Source organism: Streptopelia decaocto, assembly GCF_964273445.1.
Source record: "Streptopelia decaocto genome assembly, chromosome: 6".
Lineage (NCBI taxonomy): Eukaryota > Metazoa > Chordata > Aves > Columbiformes > Columbidae > Streptopelia > Streptopelia decaocto.
The window spans coordinates 9,139,855-9,159,655 of record NC_138660.1 but is presented as its reverse complement, the minus strand read 5'-3'; the positions used below and the strand labels follow the sequence as shown (position 1 = coordinate 9,159,655).

Below are 19,801 nucleotides of genomic sequence, written 5' to 3'. Positions count from 1 at the left end.
CAGACCGAGGAGGTTTTGCCTTAAAAGGAAAAATGACTGACTGTCCCTCCACCTACCATTAAACCTTGTCAAGAAAGAGAGAATTTGAGACATCCAGTAGCCTTCAAGGGTCCACTTCAGACACACACCCCAGCCTCCCTCAGCAACGAATATGCAGAAGGCCCCATCTAAGTCATAGTTCAGCAGCTGAAATGCATCTCCCAAGTGTGTATTTACCAGCCCAGCTTCTAAAACTAAGATGAACAAGACAGGAACTTTGTCCACTAATTACGTGTGTCACTTGGGCAAACCTGGCACCAAATTTAATATTGCTCCAGGTCAACCAAGTGCAAAAGAGCAGAGCAAACTGACCCTGCTCTCCCGGCAGCCTTGCTTCGCCACTGGAGTGCAAATCAAGGGGCTTGCAAAGTTTTCATCTTGTGATCTGTAGCCATTAAATTATCCATCATGTAGGGGTGTACACTGCCACTAGAAGCAGTAATAGCAAGTAAAGAATAATTGTGGTATTTTATCAGTGGTGGAAGTTTTTTTATTTCTGCTGTCCTCACTGGCACTTCTCTAACAGACAAGTTCCCAAATCAGCTGCCGGCAGCAGAGAGATAGGATTTCCTCCCCCATCTTTACCATGTCTTCTGCTTTCCTGCAATCCACCTAACAACCTTTGCTTCATTAGCCATGAGAAGCATGACATGTTGGATTTGGCCATTTCAGAGCCTTATCTTGCTCACCAGAGAGAAGGCAGCGTCCTGTTCCCCCATCTGCCCACCCAGGCCCCAGCCTCCCAACAGTGGCCTTAGAGGACCGTGCACCCAAAACGGTCTGGCTGCAGTTACTAGCCAAATGTAGATCTAGACAAATTTGGTTTCGAGGTTCACTGAAAAACCTTTAAAGATGAAGCAGAAGAATTTTTTAGTGTTCCCTTTTATTGAGAAATTTACCTCATGCAGCTGTGCTACATTTATGATATTTTAAGCTGGCTGTTGGTGTAGCAAACAGCGAAATCATAGCAAAGTCACAGACTGGTTTGGGTTGGAAAGGACCTTTACAGATCATCTGGTCCAACCTCCATCTTTTGGGAAATTCCTTTGACCAACACAGAAGCTGTTGAATTCTCAAGTTTATGTGTGGTATTTTCCAAGCTATTTATTTCCTTTAGTTTCCATAACTTCACATTGAAAGGATGCGTTCTTCTCAAAAGACTCTTATCATAATTCCTAAGATTATTATCTGTGAAAGCAGTTTAAAGATGAAGTAATCCATCCATCCATCCATCCATCCATCCATCCATCCATCCATCCATCCATCACATCTGCTATGAGTTATGGTCTGTGTTTGTTAGACCAATAGAAAACAAAAAGACATTTAGTCATATAAAGAAACATGGTGAATTCAGATATTCTGGAAGTTGTGTGGAGATTAACATCAAATCACATAATCTTTTCAACACCCCCTTTATTTTTTTGGTAATACTGTTGAAACAAAGATAGAAATGTCAGTTGAGCTGCCCAAGCCACAGAAGAAATAATCACCAAGGTTATGGTTAGGATACAAGTATATCTGTGCCTGTGGCTTGTGTCCAGAGCCTATAGTAGCCTGCCTGTTTGTTAGATTGTACTTGGATTTTAAAAGTTTAGGTGAGACAGCACTTGAGGAATATAATAAATGCATAACAATGCACACTTTAATGACTAAATACAACTTTTGTTATAGAAATACCAGTAATAGAAAAATAAAAAGCATAACTTACTTCTCATAGCAAATTATTTTTTAGCAACCATATATTATAGCAAGCGGGATGTGATCAACCAAACCATCTCCATACACTCAAGAAGCTAATCTACATCTCCCTTCCTCTTTCAACCAGAATTAACAGCTGTTTCTTAATTTGGACTTTGTCTATCGGAGAGCAAAAAGGACTGAAAGAAATTAAATCCTGCTTTACAAACTCCTTGCTGATTTTGCTAAGTATATCATCATGCTCATGGGATGCCCTTGTGTCTACATTGGGTGTGTGCAACCCAACAATCCAAAGAACATGTTAAATAATAGGACTTAATTTTGAATGGGAAAGATGTCTATTAATCACTAGTTGGAACGGCTTTGAGTCAGATCATGTGCAGTGCTGAGCTTTTTAGGCAGTGTTTGTTTTTGAAACACAGGTTCATTTTCAAATGGAATCTCTTCCATATATTTACCTTTTCTGCTGGACACCTCGTCAATTCTCCTGTTTTTAAAAAAGGAAATGCTTTAATTGAGTATAAAAACCTGCTTTCTAAACAACAGATTCATAGTATTAACTAACCCTAGGACCAGAGTGACTCTATTAAGCCAAGGGCCTGACCAACGTCCCTGCGTTCAGCAGCTTCCTGGCCACTGATGGGGGGAGGAGGAAGGGTGAAAATAAGCTAAATACAGTTCATTAAGTAATATTAACAGTGCTGGAGCCTTTTGCAAAATAATAGTTGAAACATTCAAATTTCAATTTGAATATTCAGCTGAATACAGTTCAAAGCACGGTATCTACATTAAAGCTTTGAACATTTGGTATTCTGTTTCTTGTGCTACTTTACCTTATAGTTGTATTGAGCTGTCTCCCTTGTGCACAGCTGGTTCTGACTTCTGTCTTATGCTTCTCCAAGTGCAAAAGAGCCACAAAAATGTCTTTATATTTCTCTTTTTTATTGGTTCATTCAGACTCACAGGGAAAATTTCTGGGGACTGTTAATTACTTCCATAGCTACATATTATGGTGATTATGGAACAGTATGACCAAGATTCCTGCTCGACACAGACCAGCATGTTCTAGTAATTAATGGAATGGAAGGATTTATTTTCATTCTTAATTTAGATGAGTAAACTCCCAACTAGTAAAATATCAAAATTATTTTAAAAATACTTAAGGGAAATGAAACTCACAAGACATTGTCATCAGTTTTACCCAGTGAAAATCCAGTGAGGCTCCATCATCATTAATAAATGCTCAAGATTGGGCCATTATTAATAGAAATTATCTCCCAATATTTCTATTTTGTTTAGCATATTAACAACAAGGAATTTTTGGAGTTTACTTCAGCGTTTCTTTTGTTCAACGAGTGCCATTCCAATCTTTTTCCAGACAAAACTTTATTGGTAGAATTTAAGCCATTACCCCAAGTCCTAAGAAGGAAGTGAGCTCTTATTTAATATTATTTTCTTTTTTGTAAATGTTTTTATATATAATTTCTTATAATTTTGATGTTGTTTGCTGCACTGAACAGATTTGTATGTGGTTCATGCATGTGTGTTTGTATGTGCACATTTGTGCAATTGTTGAGCTTTGTCAATCTTTTGTGACAAGGAGATTTTTCTTGTTATAACAAATAACATAAGCTGAATTGAATCTCCAAAGCAATTACTACTTTCATGCCTTCATCATTGGCTGAGCCGGAAGCAGACTACAGAGTGTTACAATTAATGTGCTTCAAAGCAGCTCCAAATTATTTCCAGATGCCAATCCAGCTGCTCAGCTGTGAGCTCACTGGGTAGCATTTGCTTTGGGGCAGAGAGTTTGTCCAAGGCCTGTGCAAGCTTTTATTTCCCACAGAAGCCTTGAGCATACAGTGCCAGTGGATTTCCATGAACATGGTATCTAGAAAAGTTTCTAAAGATACTTTATCTGGAGTGAGAGTCACATATTACTACATATTACCAACTTACGAAAAGTAGCCGTGATATTTACAGTACTGGGAGGAACTTGCTTATCTATGGAAATCATACTAACAGTTGCCCTTAGACTTCAGCATGCACAATGTTCCCACAAGGCTTTCACTGAGCTCTCACTTAACAGGGTTGGCTGTAGCTGTGGACCTCTGGTTTATTCACCTGAAGGTCGTGTCACTGGACTCATCTATTTTAATAAATCTAAGCACCATCTTTAAGATACCTAATGGATTTTCCAGGGACTAGTGATACTGCTTGCTTTAAGCTATTTTGAGGCATCTGATTTAGGTGGTCTGAATTGCATCCTTTGTTGATAATATAAAGAATATAAGCTCCTCAAACTTGGTCCTCTGGACTTCATCTAAATTAGATGCCAAGAATAGCCTAAAGTAGATGGTGTGAATTCTCTCCTTGCCACCTCAAAGAAATCTCTTCCAGAAATATTAATCAGGTTTAAACACAGGGTGTCATCCCACTTAAAAATATGGCTTCAGGGCAGTGAGATTGCCAGGTAGAAGTTAAAACTCCTGTGACTTCTCTTCTTGCTACACAGATTACTCAGATGCGTTGATATCCTCTGTGCGGCTTTCTTCTGGAAATCAGGAATGTGACAAACACGATGACAAACAGTCCCAAGATGCTCAGGCCCACTGCGACGGGAGCTGCTTTGCTCTTTTTATCAGGAAAACATTCTTCTTCTGGAAGTAAAAAGAAATCAGAGAATGTGTTATAGCAGGATACCGTACCCCTAGGCTGTACATCTATATTCCAGAAAAGTTAACAAATACAAGCCAGAATTGCTTTACCATCAAGATCAGTACATACACACAGATGTGGAGCATCACACTACAAAGTGCAAGTCTAAAAATAAAGAGCAATACGTATACTGCATGGACAAAACCTGTTCCTATGTGGCATCTAATTGCTTCTGCCCAACAAAAAGGATCAGGCTGGAGAATGGAGCCCATAGACCAGCACATTAGTGCAGCAAGATTCCTAGTTAAGTCAGTGTTTCCTAAGAAAAATGAAATTCTAATTGTCCTCGCTGTTTAATACAGAATAATTGTGGCTAACTCAGAACAGCAAGAGATGAGGAAGGCAGGAGCCTTGAACTTAGTCCAGGGGGTGGCTTTAGTGGTTCCATTGTAATTTTATGGTACATATGATGATACCAGAAAAGGTTTAGATGCAAAGAATATCTTTTAAGAACCACACAAAGATCTATTCACTCCAAACATACCTCTTAGCTACAAAGGGGCAAAGCCTGATTTCAGCCAGTGCCTACCAAAATGAACATTCATGTCATCCTCTGATTAAATGGAAACTTATTACTTAAAAATGAACTTCCCGATTGGGGTAAATTGGCAGCTTTCCTATGGAGAGAGTGCACTATCTGGGTCGCTGACATAAATGGAATATTCACCCAAGTGAAAGTGGCAGGATCACTCAAATTTGCAATACAACAAGCACAGCCCTGGGAATGAAGGCAAGGTCTGGGGATGACCACTAACGTGCTACCCCAGAACTGGATCAGACGTAGATCTTCCCTCTCATCTGTAGGAACAAACGGTCCTTCCTTGGGCTCCAGGGAAAGACCTGTATCATGATGCTTTGAGGGTCACCTGAGCAGTGAACTATCCTCTAAGCAGGGTAGCTTGATCAGCTAAACCCCGCAGCATATCCCAGTTTATACTCAGAGTACGGGGGAGCCCCAATCCTCTCCGCCCCATCACTCCCTGTGACTATTCCAAGGCAGATTTCAACAGCACTCTAAGACAAAAGCCTCTGTTGTTATTGTCTAATTCTGATGACTCTGCTGGCACAGTTTGCAGCTTGGCTTGGCCTTTTCCCCAGTGGAATCTTTACGGCCACAGCAGGCAGTTGGCCCAGGGAGCAAGCGGAGTGCACAGCATCATGCCACAGCTCCAGAGCCTCCCCGCAGGGCTCTCTCCAAAATCTGATCCTCTTCTCCTCTCATCCAGATGGTGATTTCATGTGATGCAACGCCACAAAGCCAAAGGAATTAGCATTCTACTAGAAGACAACCCTTTTACAGCTTTCCAGACTCAAACAGGCCAAGCTATTATATTTGATGTTACATTGTCTGTACCAAACTGTAAGGAACTTGAAACCAGTGATTATTAGTGTTTTCTTTTTCTTCCTGTTTTAATGATAAGCAAATCAGGAGCACGGAAGTGAAACTACCAGTCTCAAGAAACCCAAGGGGAGGAGGCTGGTGATGTGTAGAGAGCCATTTCTTCACTGGGGATTTTGTCTTTCAAAATCTGCATACACACCAGGAGGATGTAAGAGTTTCATAACTATTTTGTGGCCACTGGGGAATTATTTCAGAGGTGGTAGCTGCTTTCACAGCCCTTTGATTAAGAGTAAAACTAATTTAACTTTGTATATGGTGTTGATTAGCAGAGATTAGCCTGGCCTTGGTGGGGGAGGAGAGAATCTTTCTAAGCTCTGTCTCTGCTGGAGGTGAGGCCATAGCAAAAGCCACAACTGAATTCACTCATTGTACAAATTTGAATGGGAATGTGGGGACCAGATGGGATCCCATGAGTTGTTCCAATTCAGTGTTATCCCATGAATAAAATCTTCATGAGAAGCATGGCTTTTAAGAATTTAAAGAAAAGTATGGAAAAAAAAAAGTCCATGTTTTTAAAAGCTCCAAATGTTGTTTCCCATTATAACCCTTCTAGAAAAAGAAAGGCAGCCAAACTGGTGAACTAACAAAAGAAGAATCAGTCAGAGCCAAAAGGCCATTCTTAAGTGAAAAAAAGAATACAGGGGCAATATTTTGTAAGCATGCAGAAAGTAAAATGTCAGAAAAGGGAATGTTAGTGCATGTGGGGGGCTGGAGAGCTGATAGGCCTCTCTGTCCACCTGAGTTCTTGTGTGGAAACACCCTGAGAGGAAGGCACAGAAATGTGAAGATGGACAATGTGAAAGAGAGCACAGGGTACTGTCTAGTCCACCTCTCTGCTTTTTGTAGGATGTTTCATGCACCTCATAAGAAGTAATGCAGCAGACTGTGAGGGTGTCCATACTGTGGGACAAGGGAGTTTCCTGGTGCACCCATCAGTCCTGGACCCCACAGCCTGGCCAGGTTCTGGCTGCATCCCTGGACAAGAACAAGGATGACAACATCTCATTTCCCTGTGGAAGAAACCCCAGGTGTGGGTATAGGGAAGAAGTTGTGATAAACCCAAATACATTCTTCCAGTGTGGGCAATCCAAGGACCTGGGGTCAGAATTGGTTTGTCTGTGTCTTTTACGAAGCTACATGGTTGCCTCTTTGTGGCTGTACTCAAAAAAAAAAAAAAAAAGAGATAAATGAGATTCACATGGTTGCTTCTTTGTGGCTGTACTCAATAAAAGAGATAAATGAGAATCACATTTAATTTTGAAACTGGGAGCACGCCAGTCATGCTCCTCCTCAGGAGCATATTTCATCATGTCTAGACAGAGCAGCTCTGAACATGTCATCCTGCATTCACAAATACCCCTTATTTGTTGGCAGTTTTGCTGCTGCAGCTGTGGGACATCATGAGTGTCAAGAGCCTTTCAAAATACCTAAATTCTGACTGTATGAAGGACAGTGACCTTGAACTAAACTGTACATATTAGGAGTTTGGACAATACAGTGGTGGTGAACACACCTCCACTTGCTCTGGGAGAAAGCAGGTGAAGAATAAAATCGTGGCTGTAAAGCCGAACGTTTTTAATGAGAAGGTGAAACAGAAAGTACGGAATGCAGGAGGGAATAATGCTTTTCCATCTCTCATAGGTATTAGCACTGTGTTGAAAATGACTTGGAAAAGGGTGAGAATACAGCAGCAGGCAGATTACATTATCTGGGAACTATGACAAAGCTGTGGTTGTGCTATAGGTGTAACAGGATCACGCGTGTGCGTGGTTGCAATCTAGCAGATAATATATATCAGGCTACCAGAGTTCTGGTATGTAGATCTCAGAAGGGTGGAAAAGGTGTCCCTTCTTTCTTACCTTTTCCAAACTGGTTACCGGCAATATCAAACGCCTGCAGCTGCACATTAACAAAGAGTATCTGGAAGTTCTTCTCCAAGCTGAAGGTTTGTTTGCTGGCACACTTAAAGGAATTCCCCAGCTTTGTTGTAAACAGCTTCTCATTTATGGCTGCATAGTAAAGCATACCTGGAGGCCATAAAGAGAGATAAATGAGAATCCACACTAACTCTGTTGGAACCAAAATCTTTCTGAGATAAAATGGAAGGTCCCTGGTGCTTTGGCAGAGCAGCATTCGCAGATGTGACAAAGCATAAACATTTTCCCCATAAAGTATCAGTTACATTTCTTCCATGTTTAAATGAGTGCTTTAATTATCAGTGGGCAACTCAGCTGAGCTTGGGTCTGAAAAAGTAGTGAAAATTCTGGATGCTTCTTCAAATAATATTTTAAGAACCTCAGTCTGCAAGAAGGGGTTAGGATTCTCGCAGGAGAAGACAACTGTCTTAGGTCTCTAGCACAGCTATTTCCAGACAAAACACAGATACCATCTCTAGCATGGGAATTTGATATATCTAGTCTGTATTGCTTTATGTATTAAATAAGTCAGTCCGAATACTTATGAGTAACAAACAGAGCAGTAACATCATATAGTCATTAACCTGCCACAGGTTTGGTATCATGCGAAAAATTTGTGCAAAACTAATGTCACAGAAAATCTCACAGAAAATTCTCTCTGACCTAAATGATATTCTCTTAGCATTTCTTAGGAGGTTGCACCTGAGGCAGCTCCTGACTGTTCAAATGGTGAGAAGCAGGGCTATATAAGAAAAGAGAAAATCTGTTTGCCTGAGAAGAGCACAGACAAGGTCTAGGATTACAGGATGGTTTGAAGAACATCAGCCTAGATCCAGTTCTTATTTTTGCCAAAGGAAAACGTCAGACACATCTCCTCTCCATATTGGTGTATTTGAAATCTGGATCCAGCTCTGCATTTCTGTGGTCCAGATACTGGATTCATTTGGCCTATTAGATTGAAAAGATGTATGAGACTGAACTGGAGTCACAGCATTTTTGTGTTTCCAGATAAAAATTTTTAGAACTGTTTTGTATCTTAAATTTATGTTTGAAGTAATCTCTATACTGAAAGAGTAGTGAAAGGCAGGGAAATTTTTTGAGGACAAAAGAAAAGTTGAACAATTCTAATGAAACTGCAGCCCACTCCCTTCTCTTCCATTTTCATGTCATAAGATTCAGGTGAATTACATGTTGTAAGCCTGATAAAATACCTAAGTTGCAAAATCCAGTGTTTTAAAGATAAGAAAACCTATCTCATCCCGAAACAGTTTGATATGAAATTAAGTAAGTGTAAAATCACTGACCTCCAGAAGATAACTCCAATCTGGCTTCAGTTTTATTGACATAGTACACTGGATCTTGCTGCAAAACAAGATACATCCTTATTCATAATACATCCTCATATTTGTGAAAAAAATACAGTTCACCACAGCAAAATGGTCACAAAGAATTTCCCAAAGAAACACGTTTCAAAGCATCAAGAACCAACTTGCTTGGGTGTATTGTTTTTTTTTTTTTTTCTTTTCCAAATCACTCTATCTAATAGACACTAGACCATGCAGGTGTGATTTTGCCCACACTGCTCAAGCTTGACATCTGTGTGATACTTGCAGTAACCAAAAGTAAGAGGGAGTTAAGCAAATATACGTTGCACAAATTCACTGGCACGTGATAAGGCCCTTTTGCTTTTATTCACCTGACATACTTTCACTGAGAGTCCCTGCAGTGCTCTTGCGAGTGATCCTGCACCGAACCACCCCGCGCTGACCTGCAGCCTGACCGCTTGCAGCACCTCAGCCCACAGCTTCAGCACCCAGGACTCCAGGCACTAAGTGCACTTTATGCATCGATGCTTTTCGTGTGAGCAGACTGGAGACAGCAGCAGCACTTCTGTGTTCATCGGCCTTCTGAACTGGGAGAGGTCAGCAATACACCAGGAGCTGGGACCTGGTCTCATACCAGTATCAGTCATTTCCTATTTTGTCTAACAACAGCGGTCACTACAAATAAGGAAACAGCAACCTGGATGTCTCTGCGTAGGGAAGAAATAACCATTTCTTCCACCCTGCTGACACTGTTGGTGCTGGCTGGCTGTTTTTCACGCGCGTGCTGACATGGAAAGCACCTGGTACAACGGCACAGAGCAAAATTTCCATTTGTTATATGTGTCCTGCCTGCATGTGCCCTAAAACACTGGTGCAATCCGAACGCTGTCCTCCCCTGGGATGTCACAAAGTGAACACCAGCCCTTGGAGCTTCTCCCTGGTACCAGTGTTGGACTATAATGTGAGTCTTTATGTGGCAGCGCCACTGTTCATTTTCATTCCAGCTGCGAGCTGGGGAGTGCAGCTGCTGGATAAATGGCAGCAGACATGAATGTCTCCTGGGCATCCAGATTTTATATCATGCAGCTTAAAAGCTAGTAGGATGGGTTGGGAAAGTTTAAGAAATAAATACACCAGAGAAGAGGTTCTCAGCATTATTCCTACTTAAAGACATAAATAGGTCAAATATTACGGGGTTTTTTTTTGGCAGCAGTGCTGTGTTCTGTTTGGCCGCAGTTAATAACTTTGCTTGGGGAAAACACCTGCACCTACTTCAGCTCTTGTGGGTTGGTTACAAAACTTCCTTTTTTCCCGTCCTTTGCAAAAGGCAGCGGTGAGCACTGAGCCAGCCGCTCACCTCCCACCGCCCCGCACCAGTCCAGCTCCTCTTTCACCAGCGAAAATCAGAAGTGCCATCGCCAGAGCACTCCTGGTTCAAAGCAGTTGGAGAGGCTGGTGGAGCCAAACACACAAAAACCAGCAGCGAAGTGATTTCTTATTAACTTGAATTTCAAAGAAGTCTAAGCCGAGCCCTGCTACGCTCTTGAGGCTTATCTTTAAGTGAAGGGAGGATTTTCTAATGTTGTGCCAATAACCACCTTTTTCAGGGCAAGACAGGTCAAGCACCTCCTAAAGGTTCACATCACTCTCCTTAGCACTGCTGTGAGCTGGGGCTTTCATGGGTACTTGAATCACCAGGCGTTTTCTAAGGATCCTTGTAGCACAGAAAATGCTCCCCTTGTTGCAGGAAGCATACATTTAAAGCAAACACTCATGGTCTGAAGTGATCCTTTGTTTTAAAACAACTCCTTGATTTTTTACCTCACTTTTCCTGTGGAGCTTTAAGAAAACTTTCTGCCATAAACTAAAATCAAGATGACTGTTAATTGAAATATTTTCTCTGCTCAATCATTAATGGCTCTGGTGGGGTATAATACGCTGTTGCCTCTTGGACTTCCTATGGAAATGACTGAGTAACCATTTGTACTTGTATTAACTGTCACTAATCTGAGCTTTGCACCAGGCTGTAAGGTTGAGATTTTGCCTTGATTAACTGAAGGACAGAGATCAGCAGTGATGGCCAGATGCAGCTCTGAACTGCTGTGAAGCTCCAGGACGTGGCCTTAATACACGCACAGGCAGAGTTTGGTGGGATCCAATCCATGTCGTATTCCTCCCTGCCCATTAATGACTTCATACACAGTATGAACTTTTGTCTCCAGCCCTGCTGGGATCACCCCCCAGCAGTAACTTCCAGAGAAATGGTACTGTGTGCTGCCTCCCAAGTTGCATAAACTGTGTAAATGTCTGAGAAAGCAAGAGGATGGCTGCACTCAGCAATTTTCTCCTGTGGTTATAATATCAGCAGCACTCGTGGTAGTTTATGTTAAAGCCTCATCCATGTACGATGTGGTCCCAGCAGGGAACATGGTATCAACAGACACGACGTCAAAAAGAAAGCTCATTTTCCCACTGTGTAAGCATGGGCCTCTCTCTTGGCCAAGTTTCTGGGTGTACTTATAAGTCTCCCTGGTGTGGTGCATTTTAAGGGCACTTATATGCAATTTGGTTGTTGTAGTTCACTTATTTGGAATTTTCCACTCAAAAATAAGATTAAATTAGTCCCCTTCAGCTGTGGCTGCACAGGCTGCCATTTCAATCTAACAACCACAGCTGGCTTTTGGCTGTGCAGTTGCGATACGTGGCATTTATGGGAAAGGAATGACTAATCTCACCTGCACTCAGGTGGTCCCCGAAGCACCATTTTGTAAAAGCAACTTGATGACATGAGTCAGAGCTCCTGGCACACACAGCTTGCCTCTGTGCAGGGACTTCAGCCCCAAACCCATTCCCTCCATCCTTTTCCATTGCAAATGTCAGACCTGGCTTTCCATCCCACTGGATTTTTACCTACATAAAAATAAGGGGCAGATTTTTGCTTGGAGCTATTTCTAGGTTTTGTTTTGCTAGACTGGTAGCTTTAACACCGTTCTTAAATGGTTTCTATCAAAGGATGGCAAGGCACTGTACTTACCCTTAATTGCACATACCAGCCTTTCCAAATTCCAAGTTCAAATAGACTAGACCTGATTTGATGTTGAAGTTAGCCCTGCTCTGAGCAGGAGGTTGGACCAGGTGGCCTCCAAAGTCTTTTCCAACCTAAGTTCACCCATGGTTCTATGATCCTAGTGTCTTGAGAAGGAGAGGAGTAATCGTGCCTTACATACAGGTGGAATGAAATGGATGAAATGCCTTTTCCCACAGCACAGGTTGGATGAAAGGCAGCTGTAGTCCCAGCTCCCCTGTCCTAAACACTCCTTCCCTTTAAATGCAACAATTACCTTTACAAAGGTGAAGTTTATAAACCCTCCACTGAAAGTTATGTTCAGCTCAGCCTGCGTGGTCCCACAGCTGCCAGATGTCTGCGTCTCATTGGGGTTTACAGCCACGTACTCCATCTGCGTCTGCGGAGAGAAGAGACATTGCAGGGCTGCCGATGAGCAGGAGGGGAAAACTTTAATAAGAATCACAGAGATTCATAGCTGCTTTTGTTTTGCTTTCCAAGCAGGCTCTACATGGCTGAATGAACAGGGCAGTGGCTGCTGGGGTCATTGCCCATTCATAAACCAGCACTAGTGCTTGTCTGACACAGCACTGAGCTGCCCCAGTGTGTTAAGCTGGCAGAAAATAATCATTTTCTGCTCACTCAGAGCAGGGTCAGATGAACACCAGTGGTAATTTAAAATGAGAGAGCAGTGGGAGCTTGTGCCTGAAGGCAGAAGAAAGATCAAGACAGAAACAGACAGTGGTTAGATTGGCTTCAATTTGTTGCTCCCTGTATCAGCCTGGCCTCCCCATTATGTCCTGCGCCATTCACCTCTAGCATCAGCCAACCCACATTGTAGCTTAAAAGGAGAGCTCTGGGGCCATAAATACACAATTTGGCTTCTTCAGTCTCATCTCATACACACCTTTTGTAACAAACATCTCACCGTGTTCTGGTGAGGCTAGGAACAATGCTCCCTGCCTGGCTTCAGACAGGACAAGGGATAAAAGACGTGCAGATGTGGCGCTAAAGGACACGGTTTAGTGGTGGACTTGGCAGTGTTACGTTATGGTTGGACTCAATGATCTTAAGGGTCTTTTCTAACTTAAATGGTTCCATGCAAATTGCTTTCACCAACATTAGCTACTCATCCTATGTTAGAAATATTCAGACTCCAGGCAAGGATATTTGGATGGATAATGGAGATGGCTTGAGGCATATGAACTCCGGAGTCTGATGATATAACCCCACATACTGTATTAATGGAGGTTACAAAACCTTAATTCTGAAGGACATGATCTCCATTTCAGGTTTTCTTACGTCTTTTGCTGAATTATTCACAGTGGATCACTGCTGGGAGAGGGTACCAGCTACCCTGCTCTGATCCAGCCCGGCAGTTCCTGTGTCCTAAAATCTCCGCCTGTCAGCATTAAGACAACCCACCTCTGAATCCAAGCCTGACAGCTGACAATTTCTTGCTTTCATTGCAACTTGCAATGTCAAGCCCTTCACTGAAGTCAATTTGGATTTTAACTAGTCTCCCATTCTGGGAGACACAACTCCCAAGTACTACTACCACAGATAGATAACAAAGCACCTGTATGTCCCACTGGCATCATCATACAAGCCCAAGTACAGCACCTGAGATGCTGTGGCACAGAAAAGGCCTCGGACTGGTAGCAAACCACATATTTTTATCATACAAGCTCACTTCTGAAAATCACTTTGTAAGAAAAAGAATAAATTCCAGCTAATGAAGAAACAGGCATTACAAAGCTCGGCCTTGTAGCGCTTCCACCTCACCTGTGTATTTTGAGCCATCAGTTGCAAACCCATGACTGCTTTGATGCATGTCCTGTTCCCATTGGAAACGGTGTATGTGCCAGTGGGGATGGGAGAAGGATGCGGTGCAAGAGTGGGTCTCACTGTCCTCGTAGTAGATGGGATGGTTGTTTGAGTCTCTGGACGAATAGTTGTTGTGTTGGTCATGGTTGTGGCTGTTAGACTTTTAGGCAAGGTTGTTAGATTTCCTGACCCTGTGGTGGGCTTTCCAGTTTCCATGGTGGTGGTTGTAGTAGTTACGGCAGCAGATGTCATTTGTGTATTTGGTGGTGTATGTTTTATTGTTGAATTCATGGCTGTTGCTGTCATTTCTGTGCTCACATGTGTTCTGCCTTGCTTGGTTGAAGACATGAAGTGTACGGTTGTGCTCTTCACTGCAGCTGTAACCATTTCCATTGCCTGGGTTGTAGCCGGGCCAGCTGCAGTTGTGTTGTCTGCTGATGTTGTGGATAACACTGTGGGAGATTTCTGGCTGGTCACTTGTGTGGTGGTCTCTCCTGCCTGGACCGTTGTGTGATAGCCTGGTCTTGTTGTTACCTGACTCTGGTCTGTTGTCTGTACAGCCGTGCTATGGCTTATGGGTGTTGTTTTAGGAGAGCCAGTGCTGTTAAAATGAGCTGTGGTGCCTTGATGGCTTGAAGAATGATTAAAGGAAAGTGGCTGAGCAGAGGTAGTCGTATGGTGGAAGGATGTGGCTCCTGGAGACAGTTCAGTCCCCAGGGTCACTTCAGCAAAGCAGGAGGAAAATGCTGCAAGAAACAAATAAGTCAGTAGTCTAGAAACCTATACGTTTAACATTTCTGTTGATACCCACAATATAACTGTGCTGATTTTGTTATCAAATGAGTGATATGATTTTATTCTTCATTTGACTCCAGTCATGATATGAGTGAAAGCAGACATGGTGCAGGACTATCCATAACCTTTCACCATTTCCCCAGTCTTCACACGTCTGACTATACCCATTGCAGTGGAAGCACATGGGCTCCCAGCTCCCCACACGCTGCCTTTACTGCTGAAAAAGTCAGAGGATGCCAGAGGTGTGTGCAGGCCTTGGATGATCCCCAGGCAGCACACACTTCCCTTGCAGGCAGTAGAACAGAAATATTTGCTGGAAGCAAATTACGAAGGTCTAAGGAAGACGAAGTGGATGTAACAGACAAGGGGATGGTTGGTTACTTACCAAGAAAGCATGGGGAAAGGGAACATTTTGTGTGTGTGAAGGAAGTGAAGCAGCATAATGGTCTTACAGTGATTCATTAGAGTCTGGGAAACCAGTCTGTGAGATGGGGAAATTCCAGATATTTATTTATGGTTTTATTGTAGCCATGTCAGCTTGAACCCAAAAGATTTTCCCTTCTGGAAGGTACCCAAGGAGATTCTCCGAACAGGGAAAGACCAGCCCTCTTACTGATGCTCTTTCAACAACAAGAAACAAATTTAAGTGTACAGCATCCAGGGGCTTTTTGGACCACATCTAAAAATAGTCACAGCACCAAAACTACGCTTCCATCTTATAACATTTACAGAAACGTGTCACTTGCCGAACTGAAAAGGAAATATCTGCCTCCTAAATGTAAATAATGAAGTGAATAAAAAGTGGGAAAAATACATTGTAGACTAGATGAAGGTCACAACTCTTCTGTGTGAGTCTTTGATTGTGAGTATGCAACAAGACTCTGAAGAGACAAGGTCAAGCTAAAAGCTAAATCACTGACATATATTAATTCCTGGATGGGCATGAAGCTTCAGGTGTAGTTAAATGCCTCACTGCCTAAATTAGCTGGAGGACAGAGATGAATTCTCCAGTTTGGAGGCAGCAGGAACCTAAAAGTCCAAGACAGGTCATACTCCTACCAGTAAAGCTCCACCGAGGATGCCACAAAACATTGAGAAGTTTATTGCATGTTGTTTTTTTTCCAGATAAATTTATCATGAATCTGTATGGAGACTTTGTGGCAGGCTGGTTGCTGAGATTTGGATTTTAGAATCTCTTAAGGCCAGAGACACATTCAGAGTGGAAGTGGCTGAAATCTCACACGCTCACCTTCCTTTCATTTATTTCTTTTCACTCAGGATGAATGGAGATCTGCAACAATAGCTGAATTCACAAAATCTCACCATTTTAGGGTACATATAGACTACACCAGAACCTACTTGGTTTTGAATTAAATTCAAGATCAAAACAAAAGAAATGAGAACAGATGTATAGATCTGAACCCACACTTCAATTTCCCCTTAAAATGACTATGCTAGAGAAGAACAGAATTGTAGGTATATATTCCACATTCCTCAAATTGCCTGGGTTTCACCTCTGTTCTGTACAAAACATACTTGACTGCAAGTATAGCTGTTATCATCAAAGAATTGCAGCTTGTTACAGTTGAAATGACAGGACAGATCCCTCCAATTGTGAATTTTATCAGAAGGAACCTAAAAATGCCATAATTAATAAGATACTTTAGTTCATTTCTCATTTTCCCCACACCTGCTGGCAATCTGAAAATCAGATTAACTTATATCCTTCTCAATGTGCTGGTAGAAATTCAGAGCAGTTGCCATATGCCAACTATAGGTAGTTGCATCTAAGTGTATTAGCATGATAAAAAACAAAAAGAAGAAGTTGCAATTTTCAGTCTTTTTTCCCCTATAGGATTGCAAAACAACCCATATTTAAATTTACGCAAGTCTGAAGTAGTCGGTACTTCTTAGTTTTTAGTTAACAGATTGGTTTAGATTACTGACCAGATAACACTTGTCTTACAGACGTGGAGAGAAACACTATTTCACTAACATTTGGATGCCAGCCATAGCTTTTGAATGCAACTTAATTTTCCCTCAAAAGCTCATTTCAACCTAACTATTTTTCACTAGAGGAATGTTCAGCCTGAGAGGGTCAGTGAGGGGTAAAGTCAGACGTCTTTTGGGTGGCCCATGGCTTGTGTCTACCCACTGACCTGCCAGACCGCTCCTCCAGCCTCCCACAGTTCTCCCCAGCATTTTGGAGCATCTGTCAGGGCACGGCCACACTGCTAAACCTGTTGGTTTGAGTCATCTTCTCGAAACGCCTTTGGCCACATGAGCTCCCAGGGATGGGTGAGGATTTATCTCCAGTTGCACCTAATGGTCTTGGCTCTTCCAGGTGGCTGCTGGAGGTAGGTCAGTAGCTCTGCTGTGCAAAGGGGCAGGTGGCCCCATGGTATGCCTGACCCACCCCTCAGCTAAGGCCTGGGAGGCTTCACAACATGTGCCTCAGCATTGCCTCTCCGAGAGCCTGGCACATCTTGGCCAAGGAGCCAATTGCCAGCCCTATGCCAGCACTTCTCATGGCTCTGCCAGCAAAAGGGGCCACAGAGCAACAGCAAATTGCAGCCCTGCAACGCCATCCGTCTCTGTTTTTTTTTCCTATGAGGCCATTTCAAAACTTCAAATGACCAACATTTTGTTTGAGGGACACGTGGTCCCTGGGGTAAGCAGCTGCAATCCCCTCGTCTCATCTCAGCTTCAAAGTGATGCGTTACAAGTGCCGAGGGCCGCGTTTCTGTCCAGCAAACCTCCATGCATGCAACGCTTCAGAACAAAACTCCCACAACAGGATCAGAGCGGCTCTCGGAAAATTGCTGTCCCTGGTCTAGGCCTGGAGACCTCATTTTCATGCTTTGGTGATCGGGGAGTTTCAATCAATGTCAGCAAAGGAAGGTCACTGCCCTGCTCCCAGGCGTCACGATGGGAAGGGGAGCGCTCAGTGCCACCGTCTGGCTGTGACATTTCTCAGCTTGCTGTCCTGTCGTGCAGCTGGTGAAAAAAACTCTTGCTGGGGATTTTTTCCTCTTCTCATCTAACCACACACTCATGCTGCTTGGCAGCCCAGCACGCTTGTTCTGCTTTTGCTACCCAGAAATGCTTATGTTTGACTGTGTGGGCACGAAAATGTGGCCCAGCTCCTACAATCACCAAAGACGCTCTCACTGGCACTGGCTGCTTTGGTTCCAGTCCCTGAGGAACTGGCAAAGCACAGAGATTTTCTGAGAGGTTTCAGTACTGTCATGGATTCCCACCAATACGGGAGCAGTTTCTTAAGCCTCCAATCCATCAGACTTTATCCGTTAAACTCTAATTATGTTTAATTCTCTGTCTGCACAGGAAGACTTGACTTGTGGCATTAATAACACATCACAAGAAGTTATTAAAGGAATGATCAAAAATGGATAAGGAGCCGAGGAACCAAATTCTTTCTGGTCAAAATATCCTTGCTGACCACTGAGCTATTAGTGTCACTTCCCTCAGTCTGATCTTGCTCTCCTTTCATGTATACATCTTGGGGCTACTTCAGCGGCTCCAGCGATGAAGTGGGTGTGGGAAAGCAGAGCAGATATGGCAGAAGCAACTTGTGATCGAGCCCCTGGGCTGTTTCCCTGCACTGGGAGGGGGACGGGAGGTGTTATTCGTGTGATCCCTGTGTGCTGATGGCAAAACACATAGCAGAAATCCAGCACCCCACCAGCAAGCTCAAAGCTTTAGTCATTACACAGATTAAATCACATGCTGTCCTTCATCTGGCAGATTTTCTACTGCTGCAGGTACTGAGGGATGACTTGACATGCTGGGACACATCCTTCTCCAGGCTGGCTCCACAGATATTCACAGAGCAGCATTAAGGACTGAACAGTGACTTTGACGTGGTGTGTCATTGAGATAAGCCCCAGCCTGCCTTCTCCAAGCCCTCTGCTTCACTCTTGCTTTCCTGATTGTGCTCTCTCTTGCAATGCAGACAAATGAATTACTTGAGCAACGCTTCCATAGTTTTTCTTCTACTTGTCTCACTAAAGACTTTCAGTGAGTTCTGATAGTCTGGAAATTACTTTTAATTAAGAAAAGCAAGCTCAAAAAAGCCTGCTTTAATACTATTTTGAGCTGACTCCATCTCACAGTCAGAATTTAGGTCACCACGGAATGCAAGTAAAATACACAAGAAAACATCAGACTAAGTCTATAGCAGCTGCAATTAAATATAGCTATAGCTATTTCGTAGCAGTAGGACTTTACTAAAAGCATCCTCAGTGCTAGCAACAAAACTATTTAAAGTTTTCAGTCTGTTAGGTGCTGTCCTGACTGCAAAGAAACAAAGCCAGCGTAGTCTGTCTCACTTTTCTGATAGAAATGATGGAGGATGTTACTCACCAGAGGCGAAGGTTAGCAGGATGAACTGTTGTGCATTCCTCCCCATGGCCAGCGCAGCTGCAGGTCTGAGAGACGCTGCTTCTCACCGTGGAGTAGATGGAGAGGAAATCAAGGTATCCCAGGGACTGAAAACTTTCACTTGATACAGGGAGTGCTCAGTCACATGGGTGGAAAGGAGGTGGAGAGAGAGCAGGAGACCGATGCTTCTTGTCTGTGCACTGCCAGAGAAGGAAATATAAATGATGATTAGGAAAGAAAGTGAAAACAGAAAGGGCTGCTGGGCTAACTGGAGGGAGGGCAGGCTCTCAGCCTGCAGCTGAGACCCGGGGCTCTGCAAAGCCATGTAAAGCTTCATGCTCCTCACTCCAGTTTTGATAATCTGGTAAAGACTGCAGCTGTACCCCAGTGGAGGGTTAACACCTGTAAATCAGTGCTTTCCCCTGTGGGTTTTAAAAAAGTACTTTCTTTAGAGCCAAACTCTTTATGTTAAGGCAGAGAAGGGAGAGGTGCGATCTTGAGCCACCTCTGCAGAGCACCTGCTAAAAGGAGACAGGGCTGAGCAAACCCCACACGGGTTCTGGTCCCAGCTGGGGACGGGCTGCAGCTTTTGCTGGCTGGTTCAGTCCTGCTCCAA

General features: G+C 43.1%; 1 protein-coding gene across 1 annotated transcript; it reads right to left on the bottom strand.

Moving 5' to 3' along the window:
• Positions 1–1,434: 1,434 nt before the first annotated feature.
• Positions 1,435–19,405, bottom strand: LAMP3 (lysosomal associated membrane protein 3). The gene is made up of 6 exons (XM_082054903.1): positions 19,168–19,405; positions 13,948–14,735; positions 12,440–12,562; positions 9,078–9,135; positions 7,717–7,884; positions 1,435–4,397 (listed from the first exon to the last, which is right to left on the bottom strand). The coding sequence occupies exons 1-6, from the start codon at positions 19,211–19,213 to the stop codon at positions 4,258–4,260; spliced, it is 1,323 nt and encodes a 440-aa protein (XP_081911029.1). The 5' UTR covers positions 19,214–19,405; the 3' UTR covers positions 1,435–4,257.
• Between the last annotated feature and the right edge of the window lie 396 nt (positions 19,406–19,801).

Excerpts from the sequence above, each read along its gene's own strand:
- LAMP3 (XM_082054903.1), bottom strand. The coding sequence starts at position 19,213 with ATGGGGAGGAATGCACAACAGTTCATCCTGCTAACCTTCGCCTCTG. Across the intron at positions 14,736-19,167 it reads CCTGCTAACCTTCGCCTCTG|CATTTTCCTCCTGCTTTGCT; the intron begins GTGAGTAACATC and ends TGTTTCTTGCAG. Across the intron at positions 9,136-12,439 it reads TAAACTTCACCTTTGTAAAG|CAAGATCCAGTGTACTATGT; the intron begins GTAATTGTTGCA and ends CTTGTTTTGCAG.